General features: G+C 40.2%; 1 protein-coding gene across 2 annotated transcripts in view; it reads left to right on the forward strand.

The window, feature by feature from the left end:
* Nucleotides 1-15,559, forward strand: part of cdh8 (cadherin 8) — a 99,708-nt gene that overhangs the window by 35,412 nt on the left and 48,737 nt on the right. For both annotated transcript variants that reach the window (XM_071489246.1, XM_071489247.1), the window contains exon 3: nucleotides 2,499-2,793. In XM_071489246.1, the coding sequence (XP_071345347.1) occupies nucleotides 2,499-2,793 (295 nt within the window). The remainder of the gene's footprint in view (nucleotides 1-2,498; nucleotides 2,794-15,559) is intronic.

The raw sequence follows: 15,559 nt of genomic DNA on the forward strand, positions 1-15,559 counted from the left end.
CATATTATATGTAAATTTACCTCCTTCTTTAGCTTTTCATTATTTATATTATTAACTATTCTCTATTATTGTACTCTTGTTTTAAATTCTGTTATTGTCTTTTATCGATTTTATTTTGTATTGTATTTCATCTGTTTTATTGGTTTTGTCAGTTCACTTTTATTTTTCACTTTTATTTCTGCCTTTTGTCTGCTTTAGTCTTGTTTTACTGTTTATATTCATACTGTGTTAATGTTAAGTTGTTGGTCGCCTGCACAACCAGTCTGAGAGGTTCTATCAAGATTAAGTTTGACTAATTGATTGATTAACAGATGGCAAAACAGACACCCTACCTGGTCATGGTGCAACCAAATTAATATATTCAAATAGTAGTAAATAATATAGTCACTGTAGATAGTCTCAACTCAAGGTGACACTAGCTGAAGTCCATTTCATTTTAAAAAGTGCACTCTCAATCAGTTGTTTTTATATGTTTGTGCAACTTAATCAACATAAATGTGCTTGACTTTGGAAACAGTACGTGACCAAACATTCTCAACTGAAGGTCCACTTACTTGCCTGTTCTGGAGCTTTTGATTGTATTTCAAAGTCCTCATCTGTATATTTAGTTTGCTCAGTTGCCAAGGAATTGTACGTTTCTGAAACACCCCATGGTAAACGTAAAAGTTGAACTTGTCAGTTTACTCTAAAATTGAAAAAAAGATCCAGACTGAACATATTCAGGCATATTTTGACATATTTTAAGACCATGCCATTAAAGGCTGACCTCACTTATCAAGTATTAGTGCCAAGTGGAAAAGTGGAATGTCAGTGCCAAGCACACCAGGATTAAATCATTGCCACCTTTCTAAAAATTACTTTACTTTATTAATTTTACTGCATGATATATGGCACAAACTAAAACCAACATGCAAGCTAAAATAGTTAAGTTGCCACCCTGTGAGAGAAACAGAGACATGCAGTCATACATGGTGAGCTGTAGGCATAGCGCTGCACACAAGTCTCACATAGGATTAAAAAAAAAAACAAAAAAAAAACTCAATGACAGACCATCATTAATTTGAGCTCATTTAAAGAGTTTCTCAGTGTGCAGGATGTTGTGAGGCATTTGTGTTAATGAGCTACATCATTCATGTGAAATGATGGCACAATTAGGAAAACAAAAGTGCAAGGTGTGACAATTTAAGTGAATGTGCTTTGTCAGTGTCTGCAAACAACACCTCAGAGACAGTATATGCATAAAAGCCAGCTTATAGAGGCATTGCGGGGGGTTTAGAGGTCGGGATTTTCACCGACAGATTTTTACCTTGCTAGTCTGCACCCCAACCGTGTTCCCACAGGAATCTCTGCTGAAACACTGTGGCAGGAAATGAAATTAAAGCTGCTGAATACAGATGTTTTGACGAGTGCCTGTGTGCTCAGTTGTGTGCACGTGTGTGTTTTTGAGAGGAATGCACATTAACAAAAATACAAACTGAACTGCAGAGGGCTACCACTTGTGTCACAGCTATGCTGAACATTGTTGGAGCTGTAAACGTTCTACTCGGTGTCTCTCCCCTCCCCTTCTGAAAGTGACTCACCTTAAGGATCAAGAGGCTTATACGTGAGGTGACTTACAGTAAGAGGAGCACTCTCTCTGTGTATGTAAAGAAAGTTCTCTGCCTCCCTGATATCAAAGCCCTTGTGTTTCTCTTTTTCTCTGACCTGTTTCTTTCTGCACCGTTGTATCTCCTTCCCTTCCAATTTACCTTTTTTTTTTTTTTTTACTTGAAACAGCAGAAGCTTTTGCCCGCTCTTCTGTCCACAGATGTTTCAACGGCCTTATGTAGCATTGTCAGACTCATTAGTTATACTCAGTCCATGTGGCGGTTGGGAGCCAGCCACTCAGCCTCGCATGTAATGCAGCTTTAGTGAACTAATGAAACTATAATTACAAAAATAATGAGGAACATGCTGTTTTGTCCAGTAACTTTGGGGCTAGTTATTTGTGAGCATGAATCATCGTGTGCAGAGTTTCCTCTTTAATTTTTTATGAATTCTGATACTTTTCTGTACTTGCAGTGTTATGGAATGCACAGGCAGACTACTTCACTGCTTCTTCTGTGCATTTCAGACTGGAGGGAGCAATATCCCCCACAATGTGTGTTTGTATGATGTATTTGCGATGTATAACGAGGAACAATGTAGGCTAAGGTCCATTTCCTGTGCTACTTATGAAGTTATTGTCCCCAGCGGGCCTCATTTAGCAAAGTGTAGGCTACGCTGAGCCACGTTTAGTATCCCTGCTACACTAGTTGCCGCAAAGCACAACAGCACAAACAACACAGTGATACTGCACACTTATCTGCATTTACATGGCAGGAACTTGTAGAATGTGCTGAGCTTATCAACTTGCATTCATTAAACCCCTCCGTCTCTGTTTACAAAGTGGAATCAAACTGTGGACTCTGCTGAAACTTTTAAAATGTGTTTTTTTTCTCTTTGCCTTTTGATTGCAGCTACACACAGACTTGGATGTGGGCAGCAAGAACATCAAGTATGTCCTAGCGGGTGAGGGGGCAGGCACCATCTTTGCCATTAACGAGTTAACAGGTGACATCCACGCCATGAAGAGGCTGGACCGCGAGGAGAAGGCCGAGTACACGCTAACAGCCCAGGTCATTAATGCCGATACGGACGAGCCCTTGGAGCCACCATCCGAGTTCATCATCAAAGTCCAGGACATAAATGACAATCCACCACAGTTCATTGAAGGCCCGTACCGAGCCTCTGTTCCAGAGATGTCTGCTGTTGGTGAGTCACAATGGGCCGGCTTAATTTCTGGTCTGTGCTGCATACCGCCGCCTAATCAGTGTGTGAGATTTCTAAGACAGCTGATATCTAATGGGCTATTGCATAAAAATAATGAGTGAATAAGAGCAAGAGGAAATGAGTATGCCTGTTTACAAGCCTGCCTGCAACGAGTATCTCTGCATATGAAAATACAAGAATGATAAATCAAATCAAATCACTAGAACTTCACCCATAGCTCAGAGCTGGCGTCAGTGTCAACACACACCAAACAAGGCGGCCTAATGCTAATGTTACATCCTCTACAAACAGCCCACTCACAAAGAAGTCCAACTAACAATATGCAAAGCATGTGCCAAACAATTTTATGTTGTAAATTAAAAATACTCACAGCACTAGAAAAGCGGGGAATGCTAAACTGAAACTCTTTCACACACAATCTGAGCTCTATAGAACGTCAAAAGTCACCATTAGTGTGTTTCAGACATGCTACAGTAACACCAGGATATGTAGATACATCACTTGTCCCTCTGGCAAGAATAAAAAATGCTGTATTTCACTTTGTACAGGTCAAGGGCTATGCTATCTTTTAATGTGGATCATTTGGGGATGTGTGGAATTTTTATTGCTTCCTTTACCATTTTCTTGTGAGCAGTCAGTTAAGTGATGTGATCACTCCGATCAAATATTTATGGAAAGATTAGAAGACTCAGACTGTAATATTTCATAAATGACAAAAACTGTAGACAAGGGACTAGCTGTAGGAACCACTGTGTACTACCCTGATATGTATTAAAGACATTTAGAATTGGGCGTTTAACTTTTTTTTTTTTTTTTTCCCTCACAGCTAAGCAAACCTCACCACCGAAAAATCTGTACATGGATAGTTTTTAATTCTAGTCTCAAGCATTTTACTATAATTATAAACAAAACAGAAGAAGCCAAACAAAAGCACATAAAGGGTTTTGCATTTACACTTGCAAATTGTTAGCACCATACTGTCACTTGGTTTGATAGCACTGACCGATGCTAATTGCCACAAGCTACCCATTCTACAAGACCCCACAAACTGGTACACAAACCACTGCAAGCGCTTTCCGTTTCACTGTATGCTAATGTATTCATATATTCACACTCTTATTGCATCCATGCATTCAAACGACCGCTGCGTGATCATCACATCACTCAAATGTATAGCTCATCTAGGACGGGCAGAGAGGCCTGTATGTGGATCAGTACACTGTGTGTGTGTGTGTGTGTGTACATGTTTCTTTTTTCTTCAGGGGAGCCTTGCCACTGACCCCAGAGCAGCAGGAGTCTTGTAGAAAATGTTTCCATCGGTAGCAGGAAGGAGATCAGAGTGTGTCTTTATGCCGTTTTGACATTGGTAGAGTTCAGCAGGGCTGCTGAGGTCTGTTGTTGGGCGGTATGCACTTGTTATTGTGTTTTCTCATCGAGCTTCCTCTTGTTACCTGTCATGAAGCTGACATAACACGCCAGGGCAGATGGTGTTAGGTATGTAATGGGATCTGTTTCGTAAATCCCATCTGTAGGTTGCAGCCTCTGATTCAGTTCTTTGAGATAACGTTGATTTCAGTTTTAGATACTCGTGATCATTGCAGCTGATTCCTATTAGCTGCTACTGCTGTGGAGTGAAGCAAAACGGAACAAAACATCATGCAAAAGTATCCGTGTAAACATAGAATAACAGTGAACTCTTGCTGTCTGAACTCTGTTACTTGATCCCTGCTGCTCATTGTTTCGGATCTCAGTTGAAATGTACTGTAGCTCTCCGAGGGTTTTTGTCAGTGCAGTACAGGGACAGCCAATAGTGATGGGGTAGAGAGGAAAGTGGTAGTTGACAGCACTCTGTGATTTGCCAGTGGGAATAATGCATAAGAAATAAGCGTCTCTTTGTTGACTGTTGTTCCCTTTTGTCACTACTGATTAATTAAACATTCACGAATGCTCAGTTGTTTGCTTGAAAGGCTTTTCTTTCAGCAACTAGTTTTCCTCTTGTTAAGTTTTCATGTGCTGCGGTGTTATAGGGAACAATTGGAGGCTCTGGACAAACCAACAATAAGTCATTCATCTCTCTCGCCTCATATTCATAAATCACCTCCTCAGTGGTGTTTCGTCTTTATCGCACTGAAATGAGAATTTGTGCAGGACTCAGTGGATTACTGGAAGTATGCTGAGCAGTGGATAACTAATAAAGTCCACAGGAAAGGGAGCCTAAAATAAACGGATGTTGTTGAAGTTGACTGCATACAACCAAATCTCTGCAACAATGAGAAACTGGGAAGCATTAAAATGTAATTATGGCACATGCTAAGAGATTGGTATTGAGTTCAGACAGTGCTGAGTGTGCTCATGTATTTCTCCTCAGCATGAAACCACCTGCATCAAATAATCAAAAAATCTAATCCAGACCATAACAGGCTGGCTCACCTGACAATGTTATCCACTTACAGAGCTTGTCAGTTCCACTCCAGACTTCATCAATGTCTTACCAGCTCCCCACTTAACAAGAGCGTATCTGCACGGTATCAACAAATATCAACACCCACCTTTTATCTGTCAAGGACTACGGCAAGATAGGAAAACCCCTCCGCATCGAATGTCACCATCCCCCATAGGAAACGGTCCCCACAGCCGGATGAGATATGTGACATGGGCCACTGAGGTCGCCATGTTTCCTGTGTGCGGAGGAGCATAGAGGTTAATGGGAAATGAAGGAGAAAGACCTTTTGTTCTTCCTTTAAAAGGGCCAGTCGGATAAGACTTGTGGCTTTCTGTGACTTTTCTCTGACTTTCATTTTCCTGAATGGCTGAGGATGGAGGTGACTACCATTTAATTGTTTGGTGGACTGTCTCTGAAAGTACAGTGCAACAATGAGAGGAAGTGGAGAGCAATGGCAGTGGCTGTGCTGGAGGAGAGAAGGACAGTCAGAGAAGAGTTTGATCTCCTTAGTGATCCAGTATAAGTCTGTTGTCACTAGAAATTTTGTGACTGCTTTGTTTGAATTGATGTTGCTATGTGGTGCAGTAGTTGAGGGGAAAAAAAATCATAGACCGTACATAAAGATGGATGTAGCTTTCATCAGCCATAGGTTTCTGCGACTTAGTTGCATGCTTGTTTGTGGCATGCAAGTTTGTGGCAAGCCTATGCTCCTGTTAGCATCATTAGCACAGTTGGGCGTCTATCTCGAAGGCTAACCCAAGGCTAATTCATTTGCTGGCTAATTAGCTAGTTAACAAGCTAAGCTAACAGGCTGGGTTGGGTGAGTGCAAACACCAGTACCTGCTAATTAGGGCTAAAGTATTAAAAATAATACAAGAATTCCACTTACCTGAAAGAACAGGAGCACAGATTCCTCACACTCTGTTAGTTAATTAACCGCACACATTCTTTGTCTGATATTTGCATGAAAATACCATTAAATTATACATAGCTTTGAGCCTTTATAAAATTTTAATTGGTGCGTTATATAAAAATTCACCCTCCGTACAGTTGTCACAGATTTTCTACCAGGCCGGAAACGTGTTTTTTTTCTGCTGTAAAGTCAGATTTGATAACATGGGAGTCTATGGAGATTGACTCACTTTTGTATAGAGCTTCAAGTGGCCATTTGAGGAATTGCAGCTATTGGTACATCCATGTATTGGCTTTATTTCTGAGGTTGCTGCTAGAAAAAAATGTGCATCTCCAAAATGTCAACCCTTATAGAGCATAGAAATATTAAAATATGTTTTGAATCTGCATTTATTGATTGTTTGCTATTTTCATGAGGCAGTGGAACAATGTCACAACATTAAGATTATGAAGCATGTTGAATGTGTTAGCAACCAGTGTTGTATTTATAAATTCAGCAGATGCAGAGCATTTCATTCGTTTTAAGTCAAATCTCACCTGTTTTTATGATCTATTTTAGACTCTGCGCATCATTACCTATAAAACTGCTAAATGCTCTGCGTTTTCTCACTAGCTAGCAGCTAACATTGTATGTCTGCCATTTTGGGAGAAAAAAAAAAACCAAACAAACAAACAAAAAAAAAAAAAAACAGGAAACAAGGTTGTGGGTTAGAAACCCAAAGCTTAGTTAAAAAACCAAGAAAGACCTCAGAGACACTGCAACCGGCTCTTTATAATATCATTTACAGACACCCAACTTTACCCATGAGCAGTGGCAAGGAAATACTTCCATTTAACAGGAAGAAACAGCTAATTCGATAATGTAATGGGCTATATCAAGTGGAAACTAGCTCGTCAGATAGCTGTGTTTAGCCTTTGCTAAAACTAAAGCCAAGTTTAGCAACCTGTTTTCTGTAAATGAAAAAAAATATATGACGTGACATTTTGGTTACTCAGTTTGTTATTCTGCATAATTAAATAATGCAACAGCTAAACTACTGCCAATGGTAGGTAATTTTTTGTAGCCTCTGTGATTTGGTGTGATTACCCTACCAATAAATTACATACTTTAATCAATGAAAATAATATAGTCTATTATATTAATTTCAAAATAAATATTAATAGTACCACTGAAGCCAAAATAATTTGATTCCCATGAGGTATAGACTGTAAATAATAATCAAAGTGAAGTTCTTTCTCTTAAACAGAGAAGCCTGTGAATATTCTCATTTGTCCAGGTCATAGTATCTCAAAGGAGTTTTAAATCGAAAGCAACTGGACTTGGTTATTTGTCTAGAAAGACGTTTCACCTCTCATCCAAGAGGCTTCATCAGTTCCTTCTCGCACCAGTCCCAGCCTGGTCAGGAAGTCTGGAAGTCAGAGCTGATTTTTTTTCTGTATTAAACTAGGCCACAGTCTTTAGCTGACCTTAACTAACCAAATGCCTAAAGAACATAAAAAGTTTAATTATGCTTTGGTTGTTATGACTGGATGATTTTAGTGATGTATTCAGTAATAATGATTCACAAATTGTAAAATGTAGGTAATTAACAATATCTCCTCTTTATGTTAATAAAAAATATAAGTCAGGCATCATTACTTTCCCTCCAAAATGTATGTGCTATTGCAAATGACTAGTATGTAAATGTAATTCCTAGGAGACAGGGTGGGGAACCACAGAGTTAGCTTCATCACTATGAGAAACCCTTTCCACACTCCATCTGATCCATGGTAGGTAGTATTTCTTCTAGATTATTTAATTGATTTCTTTTACATGTTTTACAAATCCAGAGGTTGTGTAATTTCTTCTCATTTTAATCTTCAGGTAATTAATGTGATCTGTCTTTTAATTGAAGGATAAAAATTCTAATCATTATCAATCTGTTTAATAAAATGAATATTTGATATACTCTACCTCTCCACAGATCTCCTATGTCCTCAGTTTTAATAAGTATATTCATTAGATAATTATGTTTCACTGTCACTTCAATTAAAAGTCAGTTTGTTACTTATTTGTGCAAGCCCCGCCACGACTAGAATTAAAATTCATTTCCATGGATTGCGCAGATCTCACAGGATTAGTAGATCCTGTTTTCCTGTTAATGGGGTCTTCGACTTTAAGGCCAGTACAAGCTGACAAATCCCCCCCCTGTATGTCTGTCGACCATATGCTGGAATTATGAGGCTCTGCTACCCTTCTGCAGCTAACAAGGGGGTTGTGATGTAGTTGGAAATTACAAAGTCCTGAAGTGACGCTTCAGGTAATTAGGAGGAGGTGACGAGACCCTCCTCCCTGCACAAAGCGGGGTGCAAATGACAATAATTGCTACACTGCGAAACAAACTTGCTGAACATTGTTTTGCCGGATTGGAACTCGTGTGAGAGACGCCCCAGGAGTGTTGGGCTGTGAGTGCGCTTCATTATCAGGGCGATTAATAAACGGGCACGGAGACAGATGGCCCATCTCCTCTTCGCATGGACCGTGCTCTCAGAGACCCCCACCAAAATGAATACCTGTACGGAAGCGCGGCTCCTCGCCAAAATGTGTCAAGATCTGCTAAATTGGAGCACAGACATAAAACTGAAGTGACATTAATAGATTACCTGGAGTTGATTTGCATTTTCAGAGTTATTATGGGTGTGGGTAACAGGACTAACAGGCACAGCCGTCGATGTAGGGCCTTAATGATGTTTCTGATTATGCTCTCATCACCACCGGCAGCTGGGAAAATATGTAAAGGCTTGTCATCACAGATTTGGAGGATAAATGAGCAGACTTGATCAAGGGGAGACGTATGAAAATGAGCAAGATGCAGACCTTTATCAGAGCCGATCGTCTCATGCTTCCAACATTGCAGCAGTAGAAAACTCACTGTGATCAAGGATGATTTAATACCCACACAGTTTTGTAAGTGATACACTGATACTTAATCCTGCATGAAGGATAACATTATTAAATATTGCTATTTGTTTCATCAAAGCACCTTAATACCTTAATACTACCATCTACTATCTATCTATCTATCTATCTATCTATCTATCTATGTCTGACTCATATTACTCTTCACTTACTTTTCTACACATTGCCATCTTTCAGATCGATGAAGGGAAAGCTGAGCTATTTTAAGAGCATTTCATGCTCTACTTGGGCCAGATGTTCTATAAAAATCCCCTTCCTAGATATACCTCAAAAATATTATTGTACTATGCTGATCTTGCAGTAAGTCTTGAACATATCTTGGCCTTGCAAAATCTGAGTCTGAATGCATTAAATGCAGTTTAATTTGTATAAACCCTAGCAGTATTTCAGGGTCACAGCAACCCACATAAGTGAAAGAAGCACATTTATAGTGCATCTTTTATCTGGCATTTCTCTGTTGAGCTTTCAGCAGAGAGCTAAGAGCGAGAGTGTCTGGTGTTTGTGTCTCTCTCTTCTCTGATCCTAGACTCTGGTCTGCAGCTTGGCAGATGGACCGAGTGGCAGGGGGCCCTTGGCCCTTTAACATAGTGGGCAGCTGGGCCAGAGCTGGGCCAGTGCTGGGCTGGGGCACATCTGACGAGCGGTATCCTGGGCTGGGCAGGGACGCGGCAAACCGGCACTGTGGTGATGGTGGTGGGCGGCTCACAGGCTGAGCTGGGGTGAGAGGAGGTCAGAGCAGTGAACCTGGCCAAGGCTCTGACTCTCTCAGGCCTGTCTAACTGCCAGGCAGCATGCGTGCCAGCCTGCCCTTTTCTGTGGCCATGCTAAATGGGGATAGGACAGGCCTCCGAGGCAGAAAGGATTTAACTGACATGCAGGAGTTTCTCTGTAAATAACCTGCTACTCCTATCTATCTCACCTCATTTGGCAACAGCATCTGCACTTGTGTATCTGAGTGTGTGTGTGCGTTCGTGTGTATGTGGCTGTATTTGTAAGGCTTGCTTTTATTCACCGCTCTTTGTGTCTGTGATACTTGTCACCTGTCAATAACCCAGTGACTCCCTTTTCTTTTTCTTTGTGTATATCCATTCTTCTTCACTGCTCTTGCCTGTAGCTGCACCCAGCAGCTGATAGTCACTGCTAATTCAGCATCTCTTTGTTTCACACTTTCAGCCATTACATAGACAAAAAAGTCAGGTATCCCCTTAAAACATATGTTGTTCAGAAAGGAAAAACAAAAGTAAACCACACACACACACACACACACACACACACACACACGTCTCTGCTGTTCAATATCACATACAAATGTGTATTAGTAATTCATCAAGTGTTATTTATTATACAATGCACCTCTGCATTATGTATGGAAGATCATCAGTCATTTGTCCAGATACAGTAATATAAGCCCTTTAGAGCCTCCTGGGGCATTGTTTCTCTTCTACAGGATGCAGAACGATGTACATGCACACGCACACAGATCACACACGCACAAATGCATATGAGTGCACATGTGTACTAAAAAACATACCTTCTCCGTGTTAGCATAAAGCCAGCGTGCGGTTGTAAAGACGCTGTTGTTCAGGTGTAATTTGTCCCCGCTTCCTTGTGTAGCCCGCAGAGACGCACTCTCTTTGTAACTCACTCCCTCCCTCCCTCCCTCTCTCTCTTCCTCTCTCTCTCTCTCTCTCTCCTTCTCTCTTTGTACACACTTTTTTCCTCTTTCTCTGTACTTCTCCCTCCCTCCCTCGCTCTCCCTCTCTTTTGCTCACCATCGCTCTCTTTTGCTAAGCTAATGCTCTCTCTCACTCTTCCCTTGAGGGAGAACAAAAAGTAGCTGGCTTCTAGGTAATGAAGCCCTTCAATGTGATCTGCATAAGATTGCCTCCTTCGCTGGCCTGGCTGCCTTGCCCCAATGAATAGCAAAAGACTCTCAATGAGACTAAGGACAAAAAAGCAGCCTTTTTCTGTAGCCAGTGTCGTTTCTCAAACAAAGTCGCCCTTTTTTTTTCCTTTTTTTTTTTTTTTTTTGCTGCGCCCATGAAGTTGAAAGAGAAGAAAAATGAAAAGGGGGGAGGTAAATAACAAACAAAGTTCATGAAAGCGAAGGTAAATGAGGGAGTGTGTGTGCTTGTGTGTTAGAGCATGTGTGCAAGCTTTTTTTGCAGTGATGAGGAGGATGCGAATAACCGAGGCTGTCAGAGATGCCACCCTCTGTGCTGCTGCGCTGAGAGGATGTGATTAAATTGATTTCATGTAACAGGGTCAACAGTGGTACAATGGGATGTGAAGGAAGCAAAGGTTGAAAATGAATTTTTTTTGGCTTTATGCAATTTTTTTTATATTAATGTCTGCTGTGTTACAATTAACACAAGAAAGGACATTTCGTCAAAAACACATAATCCTTCATATCCCAGGTTACTGTCCTCATTAATTAAGTGTTTGTAATGAAGGTTTTTACAGCCTTGAAACACATGTAAGTCTCATCTTGTGGTGTCATGCTGTCACTCGCTACTAATCACTGCATCAAGGTCAGTTAATCAGTTTGAGAGTGAAAACAAGGACAGTGCATCCTCACTTCAGCAGTGCTGCAGGGGAGGAGAGGAGCTGATCCGGTGTCAGTGTCGCCTTAAGACACTGCAGTGTCCTCAGATGGCCACTGGTGGGCAGAGAGCTAACTGTGAGTGAGTGAGTGAGTGAGTGAATATGTGACCACCTTCTGAAATCAAGTGTAAAGAGTCTTGTGGTGGGACTGCCTCTCAGTGTCTCCGGATGTAGGAGAAAGCTTTATTTTAATTTAATGTAATTGATTTATCAATTAACAGAACATTAATTAGCAACTAATATTATACCATGTTTTTTGTCATTCTTCAAGCAAAAACACCATTGTAAACATTCCCACCTCATTTGTAAAGAAGCTACTTTTATTTTATTTTATTTTATTTTTTGTCCAACCTACAGTCCAAAGCCCAATTTAAAGACGCCACTTTGTTCTTTCATGAACTATAATGGGCATTTTTCAAACTTTTATGAGCTTTTATTGACCAATTGATTCAGTGATTAATGGATTATTTGAGAGAATAAACAGCAGATTAAACAATTATTCAAATTAACGTAAGTCGTAGCCCTAATTTTAACCATCACTGGTTTAATAGTGGGTCGGAGTGGGTGGTAAAGCCTTTGTTATCTGTTGGCTTTGAATCTGAATCTGCACACCTCTGATCATCCACTGATGGCAGTTTTAGAGACAGCTTGTGCACAATGAAAGAATAATTTCACACAGCCTATTATGATCTGTGTGTTTCATTTGAAAAGACCACCGCAGTGATGTAGTGTTGCACTTTCATAAAAATGGGGACTTGTAAGTGAAAAAAAAGAAAATCAATGCAGGGTAGACTGAGATATCTCCATTTTTAGTCCTTGATTTGGTTCAGCTCCAACAGATAAAAATAGTCTCTTGTTACACGTGGTTGGCTGGTTAATGCCTGTGTCTGTTGAACCTCACACTCACTCATTGTCTCAGGCTTCACAAAACTCCTATAGAGCCACAAAGACTTCATACCACTGTTTTCTCTGGTTTGTAGTGCACACCATGACTTAACATGTTTGGTGGAGCACCCCCCCCCCCCCTTCAACAGTAATTCGGTGCAGACCTACTGGTAATGATGGGGCTATTCAGTTGTGCTTTTGATTAGTTAATGATTTGAGTAGCCTTCATTTGTCACCCCTAACGTGAGCCAGCTGTCAGAAACCACATTCTGTGTGTGTGCACTGACCAGTGCATGCAACTGTAAGTTGACACAAAGCAGAACAAACTGAGGGGCTGTTGTGACCAAGACATGATGGAACATTTTTTGTTCTATATCTTTAATGGATTTTACATATTTTATGGAACTATTTTGGTTGTGTAGTATAGATATAGCTTTTTGCAGTCAACAGCAAAAATATCAGCAACACAGATGTGGTACACTAGCACTGATGTGCAGCAGCTGGCCTCCAGTCCATGACCCTCTGACCCCCGGCACACAAGTACCAAACAGTGCAGCACAGCCTTGAATATGTTATTGTACAAGTCACCACAGATATAGTCTTTGTGCCCCATTGCTTTCTGTATGTCTGTATGTATGAAAAGCAAATGGATTATATACATGAAATTCTGTGCTCCAAAATGAAATGAACACATTTTTACTACAAAAACATTGCTATAACTGTGATGATGGTGTCATTCTTTGACATTCAGACAAAATAAGTGGAAGTATTTATGTGACTGAGGAGCGGAGTTAGCTCAAAAGGTGTGTAGTTGACAGCAAAAGGATTCAGTCCATTGTGACTTCAACTGTGCCTGAGATCTGGGACGTTTGCTGCGATGCCGGCTGCATTCATTAAGCTAAGTACATATGTAGCAGCTACTACACTTGAAGTTAAATTTCCACTTGTTGAAAACTGGGGCACAACCTTCTATGAAAGTAAAATAGACAAACTGAATGAATCAGTCTTGTAATCAGAAGCAGTAAAATTTCTGAACAGGGATCTCTGTCTCTACTTCAGAGGAATGCACACGACCGGAGTTGGTGATCAGTGAGGATTTATTTGAAGCTAAATGTATGTAAGCTACTGAATAAACAAGGAATTAATAAAAAAAAAAAAAAAATCATGACAAAGAGGCCAGAATCAAACAGATGAATTAAGTTGATCTCCAAATGACAAAATGAACTGACCACTTAGTTTGGTAATAGTGAAATGAGGAACTGGTTCAGTGTTATGCTAGGGAAACAATCTACTTCGGTAGGATATAAGATCTCAAAGCACAGATGGCAGAAGTAAAGTTTTGCCTACTTTTGCAGCATTGTCTTGATGCTAAACCCCTACAGTTGGACCCAAAAACTCAGTGGTTGCTGAGCAATGAGGGTCAGATGAGGGGGCTGCTTAGCTGATCTGACGACCTCACTCCAGGGTTGACAGAGGTTGTTGGGCTGTCCAGGTCATTGCTGGCTCTTTGGTCCATGGTTCTTGTTGTCAGAGAGCACTCTGATATGTTCACTTTCCTTAACTAGATTCATTGAATAGCCTTGAAAGTAATTTTGTTGGATTACTTCGGTAGGCAAGTCTTACCAAAGCACAAATATATATAAAAAACTTTGGCTCATTCAGTTTGGTATTGAGTTACAAACTGAGCTACTGAAAGACGTAATAAAGAATGAAAAATGACAGAAAAGGTAGAATGAGACTGGAGAGCAGGATTGGTAAACAGTTACAAGAAAATCCTGACGATGAAAACTGAAGAAAAGCCACAAAGTAAGTCAAGAGAGGAGTTTAAAAAAAAAAAATCAAGACGCCCCATCATATCTTTCGTAGCAATGGTGCTACCATCTTGCAGTAACCTGATACATCATGGGGGTTAGTTGGCTTCAGACTAAAGCCTGAAGTTGCTCCATCTGTTTTCAATTTCACCACCTATAATGTGTGCTCTACTGACCGCCCAACATACTCTGACAACAGTGGTACAGAGGCATCAGTCTCCTGCAGGGAAAGGGCACTAAAACGTGCCAGCCTGGTAGGGAAGTGACAGCATTCAGCAACCCACACAAGTTGGCAGACACTAAGACATCATCTATGCCCATACCAAAACATAATCATTTTTTGGTATGGGCATATAATTCCTTTAAAATCATTATTCACCAACATCTGAGTCAACAAAGACTCTCTCTCATTAAACACATCTTTCACTTCAAATAGCAGCACTTTTTATACTTGGTATAAAATATAGCCGCCAAAATGACTGTTAGAAATTAAAAATGAACCACAGTCATTATAAACACCTGGAGTCGAAAGTATTTACCTAAAATTCCCGTCTTTTTCAATTTGTGGATTTTTTTTTTTAGCCAGCTTCTCCTTCACACAGCCTGACTGCTGAAAAGCACTTTTAGAACTGGATCACACTGCATGTCCCTCAGGTCAGTTCAGAACTTCAGAACTTTTATATTGCTGCAGATTCATGAACTTACAATGTGCTTTAAATATTGATCACCCGAAAACATTGGGACAATTTAGAAATATGCATATAAATCTTCCAAATTTCTTTCTGCTCTTGGCATCAGAAATGAGGATCGCCCCTCAATGTATCTCTGAGAAAATGAATAAAGGTTGATGATGATGAAGCCCTCATACATATCTAGTGGCAAATTCAAAAAATATTGTAACCATCAGGAACCAATATAAGGCACAATAATTTACTTTGGGAACAACATCTTACTTTTTTAAACCCCGAGCACTCATCATCATACTAGTAACTATGATATATTACAGCACCTGGTAAAAACAGAAAAATCTAATGCAGAATAGAAACTAGAGATTAATTAAAAAATACTGGATAGGTGGAGTACTCTTTATTCCAAAGGGAAATTAGTGTTACAGCAGCCACTTGACATAAATCA

Source organism: Trachinotus anak, unplaced genomic scaffold, assembly GCF_046630095.1.
Source record: "Trachinotus anak isolate AG129_WGS33_773 ecotype Australia unplaced genomic scaffold, CSIRO_AGI_Tana_v1 ptg000011l, whole genome shotgun sequence".
Lineage (NCBI taxonomy): Eukaryota > Metazoa > Chordata > Actinopteri > Carangiformes > Carangidae > Trachinotus > Trachinotus anak.